This window comes from Canis aureus, chromosome 7 (assembly GCF_053574225.1).
Source record: "Canis aureus isolate CA01 chromosome 7, VMU_Caureus_v.1.0, whole genome shotgun sequence".
Classification (NCBI taxonomy): Eukaryota; Metazoa; Chordata; class Mammalia; order Carnivora; family Canidae; genus Canis; species Canis aureus.
In genome coordinates this window covers 40,053,345-40,078,845 of record NC_135617.1, presented here as the reverse complement: position 1 = coordinate 40,078,845, position 25,501 = coordinate 40,053,345, and the positions used below count along the sequence as shown (strand labels likewise).

General features: G+C 34.4%; 1 protein-coding gene across 2 annotated transcripts in view; it reads left to right on the top strand.

The window, feature by feature from the left end:
• Positions 1 to 25,501, top strand: part of COL19A1 (collagen type XIX alpha 1 chain) — a 311,746-nt gene that overhangs the window by 69,355 nt on the left and 216,890 nt on the right. For both annotated transcript variants that reach the window (XM_077903490.1, XM_077903489.1), the window contains exons 11-12: positions 12,424 to 12,468; positions 15,145 to 15,189. In XM_077903490.1, coding sequence (XP_077759616.1) covers positions 12,424 to 12,468; positions 15,145 to 15,189 — 90 coding nt within the window. The remainder of the gene's footprint in view (positions 1 to 12,423; positions 12,469 to 15,144; positions 15,190 to 25,501) is intronic.

The following is a 25,501-nucleotide window of genomic DNA, read 5'->3' as shown; positions in this document are numbered from 1 at the left end:
ATTGTGCCTCATTATCCAGAAGGCCTTGATCCTGTGGTTATTAACCTACAGTTGTCACAAGAATAACTGAAGCAGAAGTGGTAGGAGGTTCAGAAATAATTGGACAGATATTTTTTGAGTCCTTCTAAAATGTGTCTGATATCTGACTACTTCATTGATGCTACTTTTTTTCTTTTAGTGATTATTTATCCCGATATGCAAATTCCTTACTCCCGTAGTAGTGTAAATGTTAGAATCAGTAAAATCTTTGTTGAATGATAATTCCTTGCTGCAAGTTAATGTTTATTTGGGCTGCTATCCTCTTGCTTAATTAAGCTAGCTGATGACATCAATTGCAGACTCTTCATCATAAGTAAAATTTCCTTCAAACACTTGTTCAAAGGTCTAATTCTTTCAAAATGCTTTTCGCCCTACAGCATACTACTCAGTCATCTAACTCCTAAGCAGATTGCCCTATTCCAAATTTGCTTCATACACTTATTCCACCAACCTCTTCCTAAAATGCATTATAGTAATCTGATTGCTTGGATTTCGGATCACTGGGATTTTTGGAATTACTTTGAATATGGGAACTTTTTTAAAGCCAAAAACAGAATCACTGGAGTACTTGGACTATAAAATAGATTATAGATAATTGGACTTGTTTACTATGGGATGTAAAGTAAGATTCATATAATTTTACACAATAAATTATGGGAAAGCAGGACAATTAGAGAATTTGTGCAGCTTCCAGTGGTGCTGAATATGGTATCAGGGTACACTTAGCTCTCAGATCCAGGTTTCATGCATCTTCACAGATCCTCCTTAGTGGCTACTACCCTTCCAGTATCTATAGACTTTGATTCTTCTTCTCAGCACTTGTAATTCTTTGGGGTTCTTTTTCTTAGAAATGTTAGGGGCTCTGTTAAAAGATAAAATTAAAAAAGATGAATTGTCTCCCTTGCAACAAGAACATACGCAAAGTGCCATTGAACATATATATCTCAGCTATAGTATTCCCAAAGTGAAGCTTTCATAATTTTTTAAGGTTTAATATTTAAACTAGAAAGCTGATTTATATTAATGGAGTGAAGCATATTCCAAGCAGTGTAGAGTAGAATTTGTATATTAACTATACTTTATACTTACATCCAGTGTGATACCATAAAAAAATTAAGTGATTTGCATATAAATCCTATCATTCTTAGATAAACCTACACTTTGAAGTTTGACTAGGTGATAGCAGTAAATTTTTTAAGTCAAGGCCCTGAACAAAGTATTCGTTTCTTCTATGGCTCAGGAGAAAAATAGGACACTAAACAACACTATATTATGAAATCAATTGATGGGATATGTGAAGTCATGGAGGATAAAGAACTAGAGCATCAAACTGTCTTCTTTTGTAATTCTGATACTTGTCACCTTATAAAACTTGTACTAGGCAATTTAACCTTATACGTACATACAGCTATACTGCTAACACACTGCAACCAATAACCATACCCTTTACATTTACTCAGCACAGCTAGGATTTTGCCTAAGAGACTTGGTAAATATTCTGTTCTGAGTTCATGTAAGAAAATCTATCTTATATAGCAAGTGTAGCAATTGTTATTAGTTATTAGTCACTGGTGACTTCTGATAAGCTTGATTGGACAGAAACCACTGTCAGCCAAGATGAGTAAGCTGGATAGTCTAATTTCCATGAGAAGTAAATCACTTAATGTGTAAGATCACACATGTACATGCACACATACATACATGCATGCACATACACATATGCACCCATGTGCTCACAACATCCTCATAGTATGTGAGGGAAAAGGAGGTGAGGATTTGGACAAATCCTGCCCACCACGTTACCTCCAAACATAAAACTCAAAGCATGCTTGTATTCATTACTTGAATATTTCAAACAAAAAATTACCTCATTCCCTATTTCATTTATGTATGTCATATACCAGATTTTTTTTGAGAAGTGAGGATATTTTTAAAAAACAGGAATAATTATTTTCTAGTCATATTAATCCTAAAAATGTGATAATAAAAGTTCAATAAATATGGAGCCTAATTGCTACAACCAATTTTCTGTCTGCTTAATTACCTACAGTTTGTCCCTAAAATGTTTATTTTACTAAGAAAACTTCCACGAAAATAATTTTCTCACAGAGTAAGTATGTAGTAAAAGATAGGCATCACTCTTGTAACAATCAGATATTAACTACGGTGTTTGATTGCCTGTGTTTGAAACTCAACTCAAATCATCAATCTGTAATTTCAAGGCATGTCTCTTGGGTTTTTTCCTAAGTTGTCTCATTTTTAAAATGGGCATTATATTGTATCTACTTGTAGTTTTAAGGATTAAATGAGATTATTCATAAAAAATGATAGCTTCGTGCCTGATCTATAAATACAGTAGTATCTGCTTATCAGCAGCCAACTGCAATCTGGAAGCAGATGGTCCTCCATCTGACATATGGTCAGAAGGTCAGGAGTATCCTAACGCTATGTCACAATACCTACGTCATTCAACTCACTTCATCTCATTATGTAGGCATTTTATCATCTCACATCATCCATCACAAGAAGTGTGAATATAGTACTGTAAGATATTTTGAGAGAAAGAGAAACTATATTCACATAACTTTTATTGTCTATTGTTATAATTGTTATAACAATTATATTAACTATATTGTTAATGTATATTGTTAATAGCCATATTAACAATATAGTTAATGTCTTGATGAGCCTAATTCATAAATTAAACTTTATCATAGATATATATGTATAGGAAAAAACACAATATATATATAGGGTTTAGTAATATCTGTGGTTTTAGGTCTTGAAAAATAAAGCCTGCAGATAAGGGTGGGACGATTGTATTTGGTAAATAGATATAATTTTAAGAGAAAACAGTTTTATGATTATATTATTCTAAATTTAGGCTTGCTATGGAACTAAATTAGAACTTATTTGAAGGAATTTATATTATTTATTCAAAATATATTTAGTGGAAAATGTTAAAAGTCACACATATCTTAGATAATTTTGACCTCTAAAAACAAATTAATGTTTGCATATTAACAAAACAACTAATTTTCTATTTAGCTGAAATATGTATGAGCATAAATTCTTACAATATTAATAATAGCAGCCATTTACTCAATTATTATTATGTGTTCAACACTGTCAAGAGACTTCTTTATATTATTTATTTCTCACAGTATCTCTGATATAAGATTTATTATCATTGGTGTTTCACAGATTAAGAAACTAAGATAGAATAATAACTTCCCCAGTGTTTCATAGCTAACAGATGGTGGGGCCAGAACTTGAATCTTACATATATGAGTTCATAGCTTTTGCACATTTACCTTATTACTTCATCTGGATGTAGCTCCTCAAGTATCCAGATTTCTTTTGCACAAACAGTTCTGAATTATATCTTAAATTTGCCTACTACCTAGAGAAGGAACTATACAGAGGTTTTTCTCAATTCTGCTGCAGGAGGAACTGTGTTCCTTGTCATTAAATCCATGCCCCGCCTCCGACCCTCTTTAAAATCTACCCAACCGTAGAGATTCTGACTCTCCTACCCTCATAAAATTGTGTCTACCAATTAAAAATCTTCATCATATGAGTTTTTCACTGAATGAAAGTATTTTGTTTCACTTTATCTTTCAAAATATTATGAAAGCAACATGATTTTGTTTGATTTCCAAATTCAAAAGTATGTTTGAAATCAACTTTCAAAATTCTCATACCTGGTCAATTGGAGGTCCTTATCTGCTCTGCACACCCACCTCCTGGCAGACCAATCATGTCCACACTCTCCAGGTTACCTTACCTCAGCATCTAACCTAGAAAATTCTCTTTATGTTCTCTATGCAATATGCTTTTGATATATAATTATATGTATAACTAATGTAAGTATACTTATATATCTATTATAAGTATATATATAAAGTATATTCTTTTGGTCAAACGTGTATATATATATATATATATACACACACACACATACACATTTATTGTATATTTGGTCAAAAACAAAAGTGCTTAACACCATGAGTTTATTTAAAAAAAAATATTGAACTTCTAGAGGCAAAAAGCCACATGCATTAAAGCACTGAGAAGTATATCTGATAACATGATGAGAGAGTTGCCAAGTTGCCGGACTTAAAACCAGCCAGGCTATCTATCCTCATGCCGAGGCGCTTTGTGTGACAGCCTTTTCACCATATGCTCTGAAGCCCCCAATCTCTGCAGCAGGGTAAGACTCAACTGGGCATATCCATTGTTCCCTGTCCGCCTTTGTATTTTTTTTTTTCAGTTGGAAAATGAAATGACGGTGATCTCTGAATCTCGATTTTCCCCTTAAAAAGATGTTTTACGAGACGACTGCAGCTTCAGGAAATAAAGGCAGATGCTGTTAGAGTTTCTGAAAGTGCAGACAAGGCCGGTGGCTGTTGTGAATTAAAATGAACTCAGAGACAGCCCTGATCCAGATGTAGCAGTAATACCTTCGAGACTCAGAAACTTATAGGCGTTTATTGAAAAAACTAGAGAATTTTTAAGTCATTTGGCTTTCCATCTATATTATCAAGTTTCACCTCATTTTCCACTGAAATTCAGAATTAGTATTAATTGCAGAGGTCTGCCCAAATTTTTAAAAATTTAAAATACCTATTCGAATGCAACAATTTATTGTAGGAATCGAAACACTAACTGAGAAGAATAAAAGCAAGGGCAGCTCCTTTATTCTAACAATGGACTCTATCTTTTCTATGAACTTGTCAAGGTTTACAAAACAAGGATGAGCTTTATATTTAAGAAAATACTTCTTAAACAGAGAATCATCTGTATACTACTATATTTCAGAAAATTCTGCATTGAAAAAAGAGGCAAATCTGGACATAGAATTGAACTTTTTTTTTAAGAAAGCAGTTTTGTCAACCTACTGTTGGCTTCACTTACTGAAGTTCCAAGAATGATACTTGAATTATCAGTGAAAAATTAATGCCATTACATGGAGTAAGTCTCATTTAATTGTCTCATTTGTAGGCATTATTTTGATGCAATACAGCAGTAAAATAAGCAGAAAAATAAGAGGAATAGAGGTAACAGAAGGACAGAAAAAAAGAAAAACTTGCTCACTCTGCAGTTGAATTTATTTCTTAATGGTTTCTTATTCCCTTCTAATGCCTTCCACTCACACCCCAAGTAGAGCAGTTGGCAGAGAACACAACAGATGGATGACAGGCTCAACACATGCAGTGGATCTGGCACCCAGGCACTTGACTTTTATTTGCTAAACAGCCATATTTCAAGAACTTATTCTGCTAATGTTCCTATTTGGTTTAATGCACTATGAGAATCTAGTACATAAATATTAAAATATTGCCATAAAAAAGATCACACATTCTCTGTTTCTCTGCATAGTTTAGTGACTAATTATTTTATCCTTGGGGAAGATTGCTGAGATACTCAACAATAAATATAAAGATGTAATTGGTATTTGATAAGGACATCTACAATTTCAGATACTAGAATTTTCTAAAAGTGGCTCCGCCCAAAGGAGATTTTTAGCTATCCAAGTGAGAGTCAGACATAGCCAGTGTAGGGTACTAAATGAACCTGTTAGGTACTGAGTAGAAAATTCAAGAACATGATCATACACAAATGGTGCCCTTCTTCCCTCTTACCATCACTGCATTTTCACAGATTACTAAATTCAAAGCTCAAGAAAAATTAGGTATTTTTTGTAAAGTTTCCTTGACACTAGACAAATTAATAGCCTCTTCTCTCTGCCAACATAGTACTTTATTTACATTATCAACATAGTTTGTGTCTTTGTCTCCACTGTGAGCTCCAGGAGAACAAGATCTTGTTCCTCTAACTCCCAGCACCTGACCCAGCATTTGGCACCTGATTGATTCTAGATAAGTGTTTGTTGAGTTATTCAGAACTCAAGTGGACTTAGCCCCAGGGCAGTAGAAAAAAGAAATTGAAGATGATTATTAGAACCATACTGATGGGGAATTGGAAAAGACAGTGGATCTTCAGTGCAAGTCTTCTGTACTTTCTGCAAAAACATGCTTCATTGAAATAGGAGATCAGGAGAATCTCTTGTCCACCTAGCAAAGCTTATAGATGCTGCTTCCTAGAGTGAAATCAAATAGAGAGAAGTGTGTGCAGCTCCAGAATTTGCTTCCCATTTTCTCTTGGAGAAACTATGCTCTTTATTCTCTTGAAAGCATAAATTTCAGGTTACCATGTTCTCTTTTTTTTTCCAAATGAGGTTTGAAAAAAAATCTCCTGCCTTTCTTACAAGATTGCTAAGGCATGTTCTTTCTCTATATCTTCACAATCATTTACCTCAGGGCTAAAGATAAATAACAAATGACTCGAGTGCATTTAAGCTCTACTAGAAGTAATTGATATGGAGCAGAACTATAAATTACTCATCACGAGGAATACTTTGGACAGGAAATAGTTTGTGCTTACTGGTATCTCACTGTCCTCAATTAGGAGTTTACTGATGACACTGTCCTCTTTATATCTTAAATCATCTTTCACTTGTCAGAATACTTGATTCAGATGTCACTTTAGGAGATGATTCACATTAAATGTCTTTTATTTCCTTAGTGCTTTTATGAAGCTTCGAGTTTACTTAAAGACTGCCTTACAGCTAGTCTCACAATATAGTGAAAAGCCAAAACACTTGTTCTCTGCTTTAAAAAAATCACAAATATGTAAGAGCCCCGGTTTCTAATGGGCTCTACATTGGCCAAGTCTCAGTTCTTTAACTTTGTTATATATGGAAAGAATTATTTACCTGTCCAAATAATTTCAAAATTATGTATTTTCTTGTTTTTTAAATTTTAATAACTCAGTACAATTTTCATTCAATTGATTTGTTGAAGGATTGTAAGATATAGTCCCTTGAAAGGAAAACTTAATGGTTAGAGTTGACTCTAAGCTCAATGTATACATAAGTAATTTAGCTTTAAAAAAGCAAATTGTATAAATAGGAGTACTATATAGTATCTAGAACAAGGGGTGTGTGTGTGTGTGGTATATAATGACACTTTTGTTTTCTATTCTGTGTGGTGAGACCATTTCTGGAGTGATGTGCTGAGTTCGGTGTTCCACATTTTTAAAAAAAAATTTTATTTATTTATTCATGAGAGACACACAGAGAGAGGCAGAGATACAGGCAGAGAGAGAGAGAAGCAGGCTCCATGCAGAGAGTCTGATGCGAGACTTGATTCCGGTACTCCAGGATCATGCCCTGAGCCGAAGGGAGAAGCTCAACCACTGAGCCACCCAGATGTTCCCTGAGTTCCACATTTTAAAAGATATATTGTGTAACCAGTGTGTGCCCAGAAAACGATGATGAATTCATTAAGGGACTCCAAACTATCACTGAAAATTTATTGATTTACTGAGTAGCCTTGATATTGACATAAAGGGATGTCACATATAAGATCCATAAGATTTTTTTTTCCTTTGTGAAATGAGACTAATGTGCAGAAATTTGGGGGAAGGTTGAGTTCAGAAAGCATTGTTGCACTATCCACATTGCTTTGTTCTGCTCTCCAAAATTAAACACAAATTAAACAGCAAAAGTGCCTGACTTTAATAAAGAAGCTTCAGTAGAGTCAGTACCTCAACAAATTCTTTAATGGAGGTAGTGGGTATAAATATACAAATTTATTCTTGCCCCTATTTTTAAGACTATCCATCCTGCTTGTTTCCTTGGTATGTGCACTTGCATAAACTTGTGTGCCCACACAAACACATACACTCAGGTTGGTAGTTTTTGAGATAGTAGGTGTTAGATTCAGCTTCTACTAACTCCCTATATTTATGTTACTATGATTAAGACATGTATCGACTATATTTTACCTTTGGTGAGCTGGTTTTCCCTTTGAAATGACCCGTAAGACTAAGTAATAATAAGTAACAAGCTCGTTCACTTTATGGTTAAGCATATAAATTTGCCTTATCTTGAACATTAATATGATAATGTATCCCAATGGATTTGCTGCATTAAGGATCCAGCAAATACAAAGAATTCAGAAAGTTTGAAGTTTTAAACTCTATGCAGTATATACTTTTTAACTTGACAATTTATGTCTTGGAATAAAGTCCAACAAAATAGAAGGGAAAAATACTCCTCTGTGAAATAAAAAAACTTAGACTGGATGAAATGTCTGAAAAAAAGTAGGAGGTATCTATTTTATTTCCTGAAATTTTAGTAGAGTGGCAACAATTTAAGAACCATAAAAATTCAATTTCTGAAGATTATGTCCTGAGTAAAGTTGACCTGTAGTCAGAAATGTAAAGGTCAAGTTAGCGTTACACAAAAGCAAAATCACATTTACTTTTAGCTACCTCTTTTGTTAGTTTTCATGCAAGAATTCTGGCATTCCATTTCAGATATTTTTCTAGCTATTTCACTCAACATTCAATTTAAGTATATCTTCTCTTAATAAATATGAGTTAGTGGGAAAATATCAATGTATTTCCAAGTGTATCATATATTCATACAAGAGATTAAGTTCTGGAAAACATGCTTAAAAATTTAATTTGGCCTATCATTTCATTTTAAAGTATGGAAGCAGTGTTATATAATAGGATGTCAGACTTTTTAATCAGAGAGTGAATGCCTAATTTTTTAAACCAAAAAAAAAAAATCACTGCAACTTAGTGTATGACTTTCTATTTTCTAGGCTTAGGTGTAGTTATTAGCAAATTTGCATTTACCTGTTTAATCTTCCTTTCTTTACTTGGTCTCATTGGGACTAGGTTTGGAAACGATAGCCTTGGGGAATGTGATTTCTTACCAAATGTCCTTCAGACAATGTGTATTTCCTGCATAATAAGAAAAGACAGACTCTAATGTCAAAGGAATCAGGAAAACTAATAATTTATCTTTTATGCCTAGCTGTGCTTACTTCAGGGAAATGTGCAGTGATAAAAAGGAGGTAAAAATGAAATCCTTTGATCAGTTTTTCAGAAAGCCATCAGCTGGCCCTAAGTCACACCTTAGTTTTTTTCCAAAAGCTTCTCAAAGAGGCTACTTTGAATTCTGGAAAGGGTTCTTAGATCGCTTTGTGAAGTCAGAGATGAGCTATGCATTACAGTAATAACATGGCAACAGTGCTATCAGCAGCAACATTAGATTTGGCTCCACTTGATATTACACATATTCATTCACTTGTCCTTCTGTGTAGCTTGAATTTGTAACAGGAAAAGGACATAGGTCCTTTGATGGAAAAACCTATAATAGAAAGTATATTCCTCAGAAGCGAGTTTGGAATATTATGGTAGCTGTGGGAAACATTGATTGTAATATTCCCTCAATAATAAGTTAAAATATTGATCAAAAGTCAAAAGAGAACCTTCTTATTTCTTTTTTGTTCTAGGACTGGAAGGAGGAACTGCAAGAGTTCAGAAAAAGCAGCTAATGTCTGTCAATCCAGTAGTTTTAGATAATCATTTATTTCCTAGTTAGAATTCCATTTGACTTCAAGCTGTATTAGGTTTTGGATAAAAATCCTGATGGAATCGTCATTTATCCATGAATCTTTTAAACAAAAGTTTGCTCTTTAAGGCTATTTTCTTCTTTCGTTTTTGTGCTACTTTAACAAATCTCTCTTTTTTTTTTTAGATAGGGACAAAAACAAAAATGCTAATTTATCCCTTGGGAACTAGAAAAATGACAAGTAGTTTAAAATTATTAAAAGTTTCTAAGTAGGCCATCTCTGATAACTTCAAGAAAATCAGTGAGGAAAAAATAAAAAGGTTTCTGAATACCAGTATTGCAAACTTTAGACTTCAATGGTGTCCACTCAGAATCTCAAAATCTTCCCCCTCATGGTCTGTGAAACTGGCTTTTTCTCCTGAGAGTAATCAGTGGTGTCCATTGGGTTATCTGGGAGTTTAGGATTGTGTTTACAAAACAAATTCCTAGTCAGGAAAGAATGGGGACCAGTGAACACTGGCCACAGGAAAATGTAACATTTTAATTGCAATAATCATAAAATCTGTGTCCACTAAAGAGTCTTAATATCACAGCTTTAGAGATTTCTGGTTCCAAATTAGGGGTGTTTCTGGGTGTAACCCTAACCTGACAATGCCAGAAGTAGGATTTGAGGTGCCAGAACCTTAGCCACAGAGTGCATAGGAGTGGGCTGTCGGCAAAGAAAATGAGAAAGAGATACTATCCCTATTTTTTTCCCCCAAAAAGTATTTTTGGCAGTGAATACTGTATCAGTGTACTTTACTGGATTACATGCCACATCTTGTTATCATGTGTAACTTGTAATATGATATAAAACATTATATTAGACCAACCGATGAAAATAATTCTACTCCTTATAGACAAGTGGACATACTTCTATGATGAGTAACAGAAGCTCAGTTTCCACAGAATGTTCCCTGGCATTAAATACATAATGTGCTTTTACTACCACTTTATCAAATGAAATGGGAAGTTTATATAATGCCTGAAATCTAGAACTATAATAGTTTTTAAATAAAAATATATTTATTACTTTAAATAATAAAAAATATATTTATTACATGATTAAGTACATTGTATTTTACTGATGCTTCAATGCTTAATTTCACTTAGCAACAAAATTTTGCCTTTAGTGTTTATTATATTCTATGATGTTAGCAGTTATAACATGGAAAAACTTAGATGATTTAATCTAAGAACAGCCTTAGTCTTTAAAATAATATGTGTGTCTATATAGAATGGTATAAATGACTTTTATATAAGCCTTTTCAAAATGTATTAATTAATGAAATGATAAAGATCTCTTTAGATTTAGACAGAATATATTATTGCTATTTTAAAGTTTGAAAATGTGATTTTTTTCTTCATATATTTGAATTTTATTTAAAAATTCTAAGAACGGTATCTGACTTCATTCTAGGTAGTGCTTAAGAATTGTTGTCTTATAAATTACTTAGATTTTCTAGAAATAGGGCAGCCCTGGTGGCGCAGCGGTTTAGCGCTGCCTGCAGCCCAGGGCTTGATCCTGGAGACCGGGGATCGAGTCCCACATCAGGCTCTCTGCATGGAGCCTGCTTCTCCCTCTGCCTGTGTCTCTGCCTCTCTCTCTCTCTGTGTCTCTATGAATAAATAAATAAAATCTTTAAAAAAAAAAGATTTTCTAGAAATAAAGCAGATAAATAGAATTGTCAATTTATTTTGAACTGTGTAAGCCCGGAAACTCAAGAGTCAAAGTCAGCTCCTGTAAGCAGCAAAATTCCTAAGGCTCCTCTGAGAATATGCACATCCTCTCAGGAGTATCTCATTCTAGCTGGTGTGCTGTTTACAAGGCAGGTTTGTCAAAAAAATGTTCCATCAACTCCAGTAATGGAAACTGATAAATATCTGCTAAAAACCTTTTTACCCAAGACCAGAACCAGATGAATGGAAAGAACTAAAAATTCTTATAAGCAATTGTTTCAAGTAAAATGGCATTGAGTATGTCTTCGATTAAAGACAATCAACAGATTTGAGCAGATATATATATATGCTTACTACATATCTGTATATCTATGACTATGATAGATATGATATATATCTATAATAGATATATAGATACATTCAGTTGTTAGATGAGGTCCCTTACAAGCCAGAAATGAATTTTCTCCATGAGACAGTGGGAGTGGTTGTGTGCACAGAGCTGAAGTATATGTCTTTGAATCACATTTCTAACTGCTACTGGCTGTGTAATCATCTCTTGTAAGAAGATCATAATAGTATCTACCCAATAGATTTATTGTGAGAACAGTGCCTGGCCCATGGAAAACCTATGCAGACTTAAATATTATGTCCGGAGGCTTGAAAGACAAAATGAAAAAAAGGATACTAAATAGCTGGGAAAACACGGGCTGTGGAGTTAGAACTCAATTCAAATCTTAGGTCATGCCACAAGTTGGATGATCCTGAACATGACTCAGAGACTTCCTTCCTTCCTTCCTTCCTTCCTTCCTTCCTTCCTTCCTTCCTTCCTTCCTTCCTTCCTTCCTTCCTTCCAAAGATATATTTATTTAAAAGAGAGACAGAGAACACACACATGAGTTGTGGGGGCAGAAGGGGAGAATCTTCAAGTAGACTCCCTGAAGAGCCTGATGTAGGCTCAATATCATGACCTATGAGATCACAACCTGATATGAAACCAAGAGTCAGGCACTTAACTCACTGAACTACCTGGCACCCAATAGACTGTTATCTTATCTTGTAAAATTCAAGTACCAATTCTACAGTTGTAAGATAAGGAAGGATAGACAGAAAGCCCCTAAATGTGATAGATGTTCAGTGTTGGCTACCTTTCCCCACAACACTAGAACTGCAAAAATTTCTTTATTCATTTGTTTTTTATGGCTAATAAAATTTATTCTCTGTACTTCTCTTAGGGTGAAAATGGTTTACATGGAGCTCCAGGCTTACCTGGTCAAAAGGTAAAGAGTTTTTAAATGTCCTTTACAAGTTAAGAATTTAACATCTTAAAAAACTGAATTTTCCATAATATAGTAGAGATTCAGAAAACTTGTTTGATGAAACTGAAATCCCTGGAAAGCTCTTAGAAAGCCAATTAATGGTCTTTTCAAAGAGAATCTGTGGAAATAATCCCTTCTCAAAGAAATCACTATAGGAGAGCTTTATCAGAGAGCTTTAGCAACATGCTTCTCCAGAGAAGTCGATGATGGTGTTTTCTGGGGGCCATGGGAGTATACAGAGCTGCTCTGGACATGTTTCACTTATTAGAATCTAAAATGAAGAGTGCTCTCATTCATTTGGGGAATATAAATAATAGAGAAAGGGAATATAAGGGAAGGGAGAAGAAATGTGTGGGAAATATCAGAAAGGGAGACAGAACGTAAAGACTGCTAACTCTGGGAAACGAACTAGGGGTGGTAGAAGGGGAGGAGGGCGGGGGGTGGGAGTGAATGGGTGACGGGCACTGGGGGTTATTCTGTATGTTAGTAAATTGAACACCAATAAAAAATAAATTAAAAAAAAAAGAAATGTTTAAATTTTGACCTAAAGAAAAAATAAATAAATAAATAAATAATAAAATAAAATGAAGAGTGAAACAATTTTTACGGTCTTTGACTATATTTGGTTCTATTTTATTTACCTTCCTATTTGTATACCCCAGATTGACTAAACATAATAGTTACAATGACATAAAATATCAAATATTACAAAGATGCTATAACTAATATCTTCAAAAAATCTCTCAGAACAGCTTCATAATAACTAAAAATTTTTGCATCAACTATGCTACTTCTTCTGTGCCGAGTGTCTTTCTCTTTACCAAGGTGAACTTCATTTGTACCCTTGTATTGTCCCAAGGCTGCTTTCTTCTTCTGGCAAGAAATATGATCAGCATTGCTGGAAGCACAGAGTCTGGTCTATTCCAGTTTCCTGGAGGGATGGGGAGCTGTTTCAGGTGGGGCCAGCTGTCATAACACCACCCAGATAATCCCACCACAGGGAAGAGCATTATTGATGCAATTTTAGATGCCCACCCAGGCCAACCATATCATTTCTATGCTCTGGAAGTTTTACAGGTCTTAGCGATAAGACGTCAGAAGTTACTATTACATCTAGATTTTTCTCTGTAGCTAAAATTACCATTAAAAGAAGATACGCATTTATTTATAGTTACAGCTTTTGAAAAATCTTCCCTGATTTGGCTTTATAAAGAAAATAAGACTGAAACTGGCAGTGGTGAAATGGCAAGCTTCTGAATTTCTTCACAGCAGCTCTAGACAAAACCCATTGATACAGCATGTGCTGCATCTGTGAGTTGAGTTGCAAGCCAAGGGATGTGCAGATTTATCTGCTGGGAAATAGTTTTGGACTTTCCAGCAGCTGTTTGTGGTGGCTGCATCATGCTGACATTGTGGCTGATGTACTGGGGGTGTTGAGCAGCTTCGATGTCAGCTTGAATTAACAGATCAAGCTAAAGTCCATATTTTAGGAAAAATGCTAGAATAAAGACAGACCATGCATTCGGTGGCAAATATACCCAAATACTTACCTATTGTCTTAACTTTTTTAAGGGCAGATGAAGCAGAAACAAAAATTTAATTGTGTGTATGTGTGTACACATATGCACATATACATATATGATATATATAATATAATGATATATTATTCATAACACATAAACAGAGACTATACTTATAGTAAAAAAAAAAAGAAAGCTGGCATTCCTTTTCTAACACATGGATTTTAATTGTATCAAGTGTCACCTTTTTGTAGTATTACAGAAAAAACTGGAGATAAGAAATTCTTCATCCCTGTGCCCTCAGTTGTTTGTTGAGTGCATCTTGTGGGTGGAGGGGTGAGGATGACTCATCTCTAGCACTCATTTGCTGGTTATGTTGTCTTAAGTGCCTGACATATATCTGACAGTCAATAAATATTTGTTTGAAAGTATGACTCAAACATCAGTATTATGAATATCTGTGCGGAATTAAGTGGGAAAATAAGCTTGTCAGATCAGAGAAGGTTTTTAGTTGAAGAACAGGGGACTTATACCTTTTGGGGTAATTATGGCGATTGAAAGCCAGCAGTGCTATATCCAGCAATCCCCTTTCTGTGACTGCGAAGCAGGAGATCTGTGTGGTAAAGAGCATGCGTGGCTCTGGTGTCAGAGCTGGACCCAGTCTTAGGTGTTCAAACGTGAACTCGTTCATCACACAGTTCTCACTGGAACAGCATTCCCTAGATGTCACCTTGAGAAAACTGTTACTGTTGGATCTACTGAAATATATAGTAATAGTAATAATAATAATAATAATAATAATGATAATGGTAACTTAGTGCCAGGCACTGTGTTGATGTGTTCAATTCTCAAAACAGTTATGAGAAAGGTTCAATATATGGAGAAATTCAGGTTTATGGAGATTACATTGCATTGACTACTGTAGTAAAGCTGTAGTTGGACTCTTTAGAAATATTTAAGTTTCATCTAAGTTAATATTGGCTTAAAGTTTACATATGAGAAATGTTTTTTATTTATAATTATTGATTTTCTGCTATTGGAAACGTCATTATTATTGTAATAATTGTGGTAAAAGTACAGTTCCTATTATTATATACATCATATTCCTCTTCTACAGGGAGAGCAAGGTTTTGAAGGCAGCAAAGGAGAAATTGGTGAAAAGGTAAATATCTCTCTTTATGCATGCATCTGTAACAATATATTGTGTTCATGAAAATATGTTGAAGTAGAATATCTAACTTGCCTTGTGCATTCCATAGAAACAATTCAATAATTAAAATATTTACTTCACTTAAGTTAGACTTAATATATTGATGATAGAAATCTTTCTAAACTTGTTTGGATGGTAGTTATATCTAAATATTTCTAACTAAATGCATTCCATTGCTATACAAATGATTCAAACATTTACTAAGCAATATATTCGTGTGCTATGATATCATTGGTGCACCAAGTGTCCAAGTCTTTAAAAAAATGTTTTGTTTACATGTACACCTGGTTTATCAGTAGAATTTTTCCTGAGGAAATAAATAAGAACTGTAATAGCCAGGGTCAAATAGAAAAGAGACGTGAAAATAGAATAGTTTGAAACAGTTAAAATAAAGAGATGGCTTAATAGGGAGGGCTGATGTAGAAAAACCTCAAGGATTGTGCAATATCCCAGATTGAGTTATGACGAAGTCCTTAAACTCCACAAGGTTACTAGACTCAGAGGCAAAGAAAACTGTGGATAGGGATTCAGATTGGTGCTGAGGGATGCAGTGAACCCAAAATTCAAGCCATCTTTGTTTTACAAATTTATAGCCTTCTACTGAAACTACAGAGAATAGAAGTGCCTTAGTCATCCAAAATTTCCATTCAGACAATCATGTGAGTTCTTCTGCATTTCATAAATCTAGTTTTATTTTTAAATAGAACAAAACCAGCACCATTCTTTTGTTTCATAAAATGTCATGTAATTGGACAGCCATAAGAAGGGAAGGGGGAGAGATAATCTCAAATTAGACAGTGTTGCCTGTATTTAGTTTTCTGGGACATGATCAGTCATTTGCTTCTTCAATAAGTATTTTAGACAGAATGAGCATCTATAATAATTATGACAAATTATACATGTTGTAAGCTACTTGCTAATTACTTTTCCTCACAGAACTGTGAGGAAGAAAAGAAGATAGTCATATAGTAATCATATAATTGAAGAGAATTCCATTAAACGATGACTATATTTTGAAAGTAGATCTCTCTTTTTAGGGATCTTTTGAATATTTTTGCTTTAGAGTGACAGTCATTGCCTTTAAATAAATGCCTTTTTTATACATGTTCCTGTTTTATTAATGGGGCTTTTCCTGTAGGAATAAGTGAGACTAAGCAAGGAAACAGATAAATTCTCTGTGATTTAAAGCCACCATCTTACTAAAATCTTAGTGGTTGTTTTGATATTTTATATACGTAGTTGGTATTGCTCAGCAGTAAATAGATTCTCCCAGCCTATGAAGTATCAAAAAACATTTAATATATTTGGCTTCTCTTCTAATTCCTCATACTTATTAACAATTGCCTTCAAATAGTCAATTTCACCATGACGTGAACATATTTATGGAGAATGAGGGAGATAACAGGAAGAAATAAAGCATCAAATAGAAAAGAATACTTGAATAAGAGTTATAATTCAAATTATAGTCAAATGTAAAATTCATATTGTAATCCTTATAATAAAAATATATTCTGCTTTGATTATTATTTACCAAGTAGCAAATGTTTGAGTTTTTTTCGGTGTTTCATGCTGCGTATTCTAATATACGACATATTCCCAAAGATAAATAATTAATGTCATCTTTTTGTTTCTAGATTAGAAACTGTGTTTCTAGATTAACTAAATGAGAAATGTATGTGAAGCACTTATTTGTGTGACACAAACATGAGATTTTTGCACTGCTTATGGTATAATTTGTTTTCTGAACAAAGACTATTTATCTATTTTTAATTCTTTTGTTAAAGTATATTTGGGGCATCTCAGTTGGATGGGGGAAGGCAGTGCAAGCAGTGAAAGAATTCATCTAAGATAGAACAAAAGAGATAAAAGTTTATTAAATACACTGCAAGGGAGCAGTGGGCAGAACAGTAAAGGAGAGACTATCTGCCACGGGGCAGTAGTGAGGGGCTATAGTTATAGGGCAGAATAAGAGAATATGGGAATATATGAAATTTCCCCTTTTTTGGTAATCTTAGGAACTGTGCCTGGTTGTAGGTACTCCATTGGTCAGTTAGGGCCTATGGTTCAATGAGCCTATTTGCCTTCAGCTCGGTAGTCACTATGGGCCCTTTTGCCTTGCTCCTGTCTCCATTACTCAAGGCTGTTGTCTAAAAACAGCTTCTCCAGTATAGTTGACACACAATGTTGCATTGGTTTCAGGTGTACAGCATAGTGATTCAACAACCCTATACATTATGCTATACTCACCACAAGTGTACCTGCCATCCATCTGTCACCATACAGCATTATTACAATATTCCCTATACTGTACCTTTCATTCCCATGATTTATTCATTCTGTAACTGGAAGCCTGCACATCCCACTCCCCTTCACCCATTATGCCCATTCCCCCACCCCCTAAAAGATAATTTAATTTGAATTTCAATTCTTTGTGGAACTGAGTATATAATTACAATAAGACCCACCTTTCCTCTTTAATTACCTTACCATGGCCTTTACTGTGTTTAAAATTCGGCTGTTTTGAATGATACAATTCACTAGTTGCAAAACGAAAGAATTCAGGAAGTTGTTATTGTTCAGAGATGTCATACTTACCAAAGGCACATGGCTACTAGTTGAACAAGAAAACACCTATCAATTGTCAGAAGAAACACTATGTGATGATCTTCAGATAGCTTCATAGTGATGATACCACTATGTGGTATTTCTATAATCCAGTATAAACCAAGTAAAGAAATCCGCTGTTTTTCTTGATGGCCAGAAAAGTATCCTGCAGGCCAGTTGAATTCTTAAGCCAGACTGACCAAGTGGTTCTTTAACATGTCTAACGTGGTATCCTTAGTCCAGAGAAGGACTCATGAAACTTGGGCAAGTATAGAGGACCTCATTTTAAAGTATATTCCTGAGTTTATAGCAATTAATGACAGGGAAGAAACTCATGCATTACCTGCACAAGCACAATTCAGCTAAATCAGTCCTGAAGTGAAAATTATTTAAAAGACTGGTTCTTTCTCAAATTACTTTTGCTGGCAGGACTCTCCCTGAGGAGAACTATTTTCAGGCTTAGTATTTTTCTGGTTTATCATTTAGATGGATAGGAGTGACCCCATCCCATTGTCCCATTGCTTGCTGCCAAAGTCAGATGAGCATCGTTCAAGGATCTTTTAACTCCAATGCCATACGTCATGAAGCAGGAGGGAGGAGGTCTGTATTCTGTCTGAGGAATAGACCCACAGCTGGGGTCTGTGTTCTGGCTTCTCTATTTCTATGGGAGTGATCCTAAACATCCCTTCTTTTGGAGATTTTCCTTAGGTTCTTTCACTATACTTGGAGGTGTTGTGTGGGCTACTACTAGTGAACAAAATGGAGATTCCGCTCTTGAGGTAACAGTTATCCCTATACTGTCAGCGTCCCAGCAATGATAAAGGCAAACTTTTATTATGTGACCAAATGTAAATGCATGAACTAAGCTCTGACCATCACATTAGGAAAAGGAGATTTAGCAGGAGTTCGTTAAAGTGATCTTCATTCCTCCATGATCTTCACCATGGTGATTACTTTAGGTAATCACCTGGTGATTACTTTAGGTCTTTGTCAAAATAAGAGGAATATTTCTTGATTACATTATGAAAAGAAGAAGCAAATAGAAAAGCAAATGTGGATGTCTGCTTCATTATAGCGTTCAATACCTTTAAGTAATTGCTTCAAATCATGTGATTGGATTTGCTTCTAACCCGATTCTCTTATGTTGTCATTCAATCCTCGAATAACTTAGTTTAAAAACAGATTCCATAGGTGTTAAATTTGATTCTACCCAACTTTATTGTTAAATACCATTTGATTGTGAGAGAGAAACATCCAGTGGCAACTGCTGTTCGTGGCACACTTTTTCTGACATTTTCTCTACATTTCCTAGCTAAAACGTAGTTGATTTTGTTCATTCAAGAGTGACATTTAAGTTAACATGGGTACAGATGTAGCAAATCTTTACAAAGACTAAGATGTTTTAGCTAGTGTGGAACTTTTCCATTTGATGAATTAAAACGATCTTCTCCTTGAGGATTTCTTAAGTTCAGTGAAAAGAAAAAAGGACAATCAAATGCTCTTTGCTTCATGAACCATCTGGCTCAGGGATATGTGGACAGTATCCAACATTTGACATTCTGTAGCCAAGAGTATTCATGGTTAAGCAGGTTCTGACTTACTCTTATTTAAATGTATGGCCATTACCTACTTTGATCATCTTGATTACTGATCTTTTCTTCCATTCTGAGTTAAACCCATAATACTAAATGTACCTGCAAAACTAACAAATGCATATGGTTCCTGTTTTAATTCATCTCTTAAAACTTTAGGAAACTGGTTGCTGTAAAATTTCAGTGACTTGTGATTCTTTATTGTCTTGTTGTTACCAGAATGTTATCTCAGTCCAGAAATGCCATATGACTAAAGTAATTATTTAAATTGGAAAATATTGTTTAAATATTTATTCCTCTGGTTCCATAGCTGTTGCAAATGTTTTTACCTGACAGAATGCACTGGAAAAACATCCGACTGATCCCTATTCTGAGTTGGTTTATTTAATAATGTATCATTGTAGAATTCTGTACAAAATGTGATATTCAAGTGAATAAAACTATTAAAATGTCTACTATAGTGTAGGGTAGAGTCCAAGTATACTCTACTACTCCAAAACTGCTGGGGTTATTTATAATTAAACCATGCATCCAATCATTTGTATTTCTTCTATCAGCAGCTAACACACCAGGGAATTTCCAATGACATAACTCAAATTTTCATAGGCCAGCCTAAAATAAAAATAAATTTATTTATTTATTTATTTATTTATTATTTATTTATTTATTTATTTATTTATTTATTTATTTATTTATAATGCAGGCAGAGGCAGAAGGAGAGGGAGAGAGAATCTTAAGCAAGTCATGCCCAGGGCAGAGCCCAAGGTAGGGCTTGATCTCACAACCTGAGATCATGACCTGAGTGGAAATCAAGAGTCAACCACATAACCCACTGAGTTACCCAGGTGCCCCTAAAATAAAACATATATTGAGACTTAGAATTGATTTTATATATGATGTACAGCCTTTTGCCTTTGGTGGATGCTTTTGAAGATGTGATAGGAAAAATAGAAAATGCTTATATGTCCTTACCTGTTTCGTAGCTTAATCTATTCGTTTTGGTTTCTAGTCAAGTGAGTATTAAAGAGCAGATGCACTGAATTCATTTCCTAGTATTCTATGATGTTTGTTTTCAGTATTAAAAAATGTATTAGCACCTGTGATGCATAATATATAGGCCTGACATGTAAATGCTAGGCTAATGATAATGATGGATAATTAATTCAGTAGCACTTTGTGGATTTATTTCTATGGATTGATTTAAACATCATTCTTAATTCATAACAAACAAGGTTAGAAGCTAACTATTTTTTTATTAGTCCCACAAGTAAATTATTTTGCCTACCACTAAATAACTAAAATATTGACTTCTGGCATAAAATATCATGAAACTATAGTCAATCAGGCAAGCGATAGTAATCATTTGGTACTATAAACAACAATTATGGCTGCAAATAAACCAAGACTTTTATACTGGAAGATATTTTCACTTTACATTAGTTGATTTTTTATTCAGTTGTTATGGTAATTGCACATTGAACTTGAATTGAGAATTCAAAAAGGCAGCTGGGATATTTTAGCCATTTAAAATTTATTGGAGAATGAGAAAAAGCCCAAGTGGGTAAGTCTATGTTATATGCATAACCTATATTTCAGAACATTCAGGGAGCACCATCTAGGTCTTTCAACAGAAAACACACATTCCTAGTTTCTGGAGTACCACTCCAAAGAGAGCTTAGACTTGACATTTCATTGTGGAACTGATAGTAACCCCATCATAGAATAAAATGAATTCACATTTTTTGAGTTCCATGCTTCAGTCCAGCTCTGCGAATCTGGACATGTCCTTTGCTTTCTTTATAGTGGTCTCCTTTTCTATAAAATAAAGGTAATTTCTGCTTCATGAGATTGTTGTAGGAGTGAAATGAGTAATTAGTAAATAAAAGGTGCTCAATAAAAGTTAATATACTCAACAGCCAAAATATTAAAATATTGATATTTTAAGAAAAGTAGATTTGATATAATTATTATATCTGCTTTTTATTTGCCTAATACTACTTCCTAATTTTCCTTCTAAATAATTAAACAAAGACAAGAGGCTATATTAGTTAGCTACTGGTAACAACCCCAAAACCTAGTGAGCTAAAACATCATTCATTTATTTAGTTGATTACTCTGTGGGTTAGCAGTTTAGACTGGACTTAGCTCAGTTATTTGGTGTCAGCTGATCTTGTCTAGGTTTGCTTGTATATGTCTTTTCAGCTGGTAGGTTGGCTGAGAATGGCCTGTCTGGGTTGGGCTTTAATAGACCACATGTCTACTCCAAATAGTCTCTCATCCTTCAACAATAATCCCGCTCTTGTTTTCAAGGTAAAGCAGGGGTCCAAAGAGAGCGAGCAGAAGCATATAAAGCCTCTTAAAGCCCCCAGATCATAATTAGCAGGCCATCACCTCTGCCATATTGCACCACTGGCCAAAGCAATTACCAAACCCAGTCCAGCTTGAAGGGCTGGGGAAATAGATGCCACTTCTTGATTACATAAACTGCAGAGACATATTGCAAGGGATATGGATACATGGCGGGGAAAAATGGGACCATTTCTGTAACAAATTGGACACAAATGGGATAAAATTTTCTTATTTTAATATAACAATTAAACAGTACTTCAGAGTAAAAAGGTTGGATAGATTTAGCAAGTTTACTTCATTCTTCTCCCATGACCTGCAGTATAATTCTTAAAGTTATCTTTACACAGTGGGTGTTGGAGACTGTGTCAAAAGATATTCTCATATTTGAAATAGCAGGGATGCTTTATGCATAATAGGAAAATATTATAGAAAAATAAAACCCTTAATTGGAATGGGAAGAAATACAATATGTTAAATTATTAAACCAAGACATTACATTGTACTTTTACACAGTCTCAAATGTTTATTAATTTTAGCTAAAATAAAATTGAGACCAGAACAACTGGAAAAAGCAGGTCAGAGTTGAAATGTATTTTTAGGATTTCACAATGCCTTCTTGGCAATTATGCCTACTATTTAAAACTAATGCAAGAATATTAAAATACTGTTATCATAAATATAGCACTTTGCCATCATCACTAAAACAACTGTTGACATGTCACCTTACTTCCTGTTAATTCTTGGTTTACCTTGTAGAATCCTACTGAACATCACTGTGTGATGCAATTACTCCATTTACTCTGGTAACATGTAAAACTTCTACAACTTTTAGGAAGGACTTATGTGTTTGATTTGACAGCTGACTCAGAAAATGAACAGAACAGATGGAGTAGAATAATAACTGTAATTTAAAAAATCACAGCAATTTATCTGTGGCCAATGCCAATTGGTATGGGAGTAACCATGCCAACTTACAATTAGCCGTGGTAGCAGGCAATTGGGAAGTGTAATGGTAATCCCACAGCCAAGCTAGAGGCTTAACGTTAGTCATTGGTGATTGTGTGTCATTTTCTTGTTCTTCACAGTGCTGGTGAATAACTCTTCCCTCTGTTGCTGCATCTTTTAATAGTGGTTATAGCGAAACTGAAATGCCAAAAAGAGAGGGACATGAAAAAAAGGAGAATAACCATCAAAGGCTACAATATTTCATGAGTATTAGTCTTTTAAAGTATTATTCTTAATGACTGTATAACATTTCACTATATGGAGATATATTTTATTTCACAACCCTCTTGTTGGAAATTTGAGCCTTTTTAATTGATTTTTGTTTCATTTTTTAAAAATATGTTTTAGCTAGTACATATAATGCAGAATTAGCATAATTTGGCAAGCATCTTTAAACATATCTCTTGTTCTTTCTTTACTAGATTTCTGGAGTTAGAATTATTGGGTTGATGAGCATAGGAATTTTTAAGATTCCTTTTTTAAAGATTTTATTCATTTGAGACAGAGAGATTGCACACACAAGAGAAGCATGAGTGGGGGTGGGGATGGTGGAGAGGAGGGGAGGAGGTTAGAGGCAGAAGGAGAAGAAGCCCCCCCCCCCCCCATGAGCAAGGAGTCCAACATTGGACGCCATTCCAGGATACTGGGATCATGACCTGAGCCGGAGGCAGATGCTTAACCCACTGAACCACCCAGATGCCCCTAAGATTCTTGATACATATACTCAAATTACTTTCCGGAGAGTTTTTTTTTAAGATTTATTTATTTATTTATTTATTTATTTATTTATTTATTTATTTATAAAGAGAGAGAGAGAGCAGGTGTGTAGGGGGACAGAGGGGCAGAGGGAATGGGACAGGGAGAAAGAGAATCTCAAGCTGGATGAGGAGCCAAACACAGGGCTCAATCCCAGGACCCTGAGATCATGACCTGAGACAAAATCACCAGTCAGGTTCTTAACTGAGCCATGAAGATGTCCCTGAAAGTATGTTTTTTTAAATCAGCTTACACATTTACAAATAGTGGTTGCATCCTCGTTCTATCTCACTATCTTTAAGTATTACATTTTTTAAATGTCAAAAATATTTATCAAATAATATTTCATTTTAACTTTCTATTTCTTTATTTCTTGTGTTTAACTATATCACATTAAACATTCACACACACATAAGATAACAATCCTATGTCATATGTGTTATAAATATTCTCATTTTAAGGTTTGCCTTTAATATTTATTGTACATTGAGATACAGAAATTGTAAATTTCTTGTTTGACAGTTGGTCTTTATTTCCCAATTTCCTTAATTACTTCTGTGTTTTGAAATCCTATACTTTCAAGAAATCCATTAAATATACACTCATATACTTTTCTAGTTTTGCCTTTTCACATTGTAACCCTTTCTTTTACCTAAAATTTATATTGGCGACTATTGTGATGAAGATGAAACTGGACTTTTCCCCCAATACCATGTCTGATAATAATTTTCTTACACATTTGTTCATAATGCTTCTTTATCATGTACTAACTTGTATAAACTAAGATTATTTTAGGGATATGCATTCTGTTAATTGTATTAATACAATTAATAGGCTTCTATGGTAATAATATTGCTACATTATTTTAATTATTTTAGTTATAGAATATACTTTAGCATCTAGCACTGGAAATACAGTTTCATTTCTCTTCTTTTTTAATATTTTCCTGTATACCTTATCCATCTATGTTGCTACTTACTAGATATTTAAATTCAGATAGTAATCTACTCTAACTTCGATTTCCTCATCCTTGAGCTGGGAATAATAAGGATTCCTATCTTATTGTATTTGATACTTAAATGCAAAGGATCCTAATTAGTGCCTGGTACCTGATAGGATGTTGATAGAATGTTTGCTTTTATTTTTATCTTCCTTATGAATTTAGTATCAGTTCTCCTAGTTCCACAATATAACATCTTTGATATTTTGATTGGTTTTATGGTAAATATACACGCTGATTTGGGATATAGCAGAGGCATTTAAAATCATGAACTAAAAAGCCATCAAGAACCAAGAAATAGGGCACCTGGGTGGCTCACTGGTTGAGCATCTGCCTTTGGCTCAGATTGTGATCCTGGGATCCTAGGATCGAGTCCAGTATCGGGCTCCCCGCAAGGAGCCGGCTTCTCCCTCTGCCTATGTCTCTGCCTCTCTCTGTGTGTCTCTCATGAATAAATAAATACAATTTAAAAAAAAAAAGAACCAAGATACTTTTGTATTCTGGTTTCTTCTCTGGCTATATAATGTCTCTTTTCTGTGAAACTGCTCTGTTCTACTGCTTATCTTATAGCCTGGCTCTTCTTGCTCATTGGTAAACTTAGTATTAAATGGCAAAAATGGGAGCCTTGTTTCTTGGTTTGCATATCTTCATAAGCCTAGTGCTAATAACAGACTCCAATCACTGGATCTCATACCCACACTTCAAGTATAGAGAATTTAGTTGATTCACCTCTAGTCTGATCACCTGTGTCTAGAAAGCCCTACAGTCAATTCAAATGACTTACAGAGAGTGTATGAGAGGTTTATTGTAAAGATTTTTAACAATTTTATTCATTTATTTGAGAGGGAGAATGTGCGTGCTCAAGCAGGGCATGGGGAAAGAGAAGGATGGAGAGAGAAAGAAAATCTGAAACAGACTTCACACTGAGCACAGAGCCCGATGTGAAGCTCAATCTCAC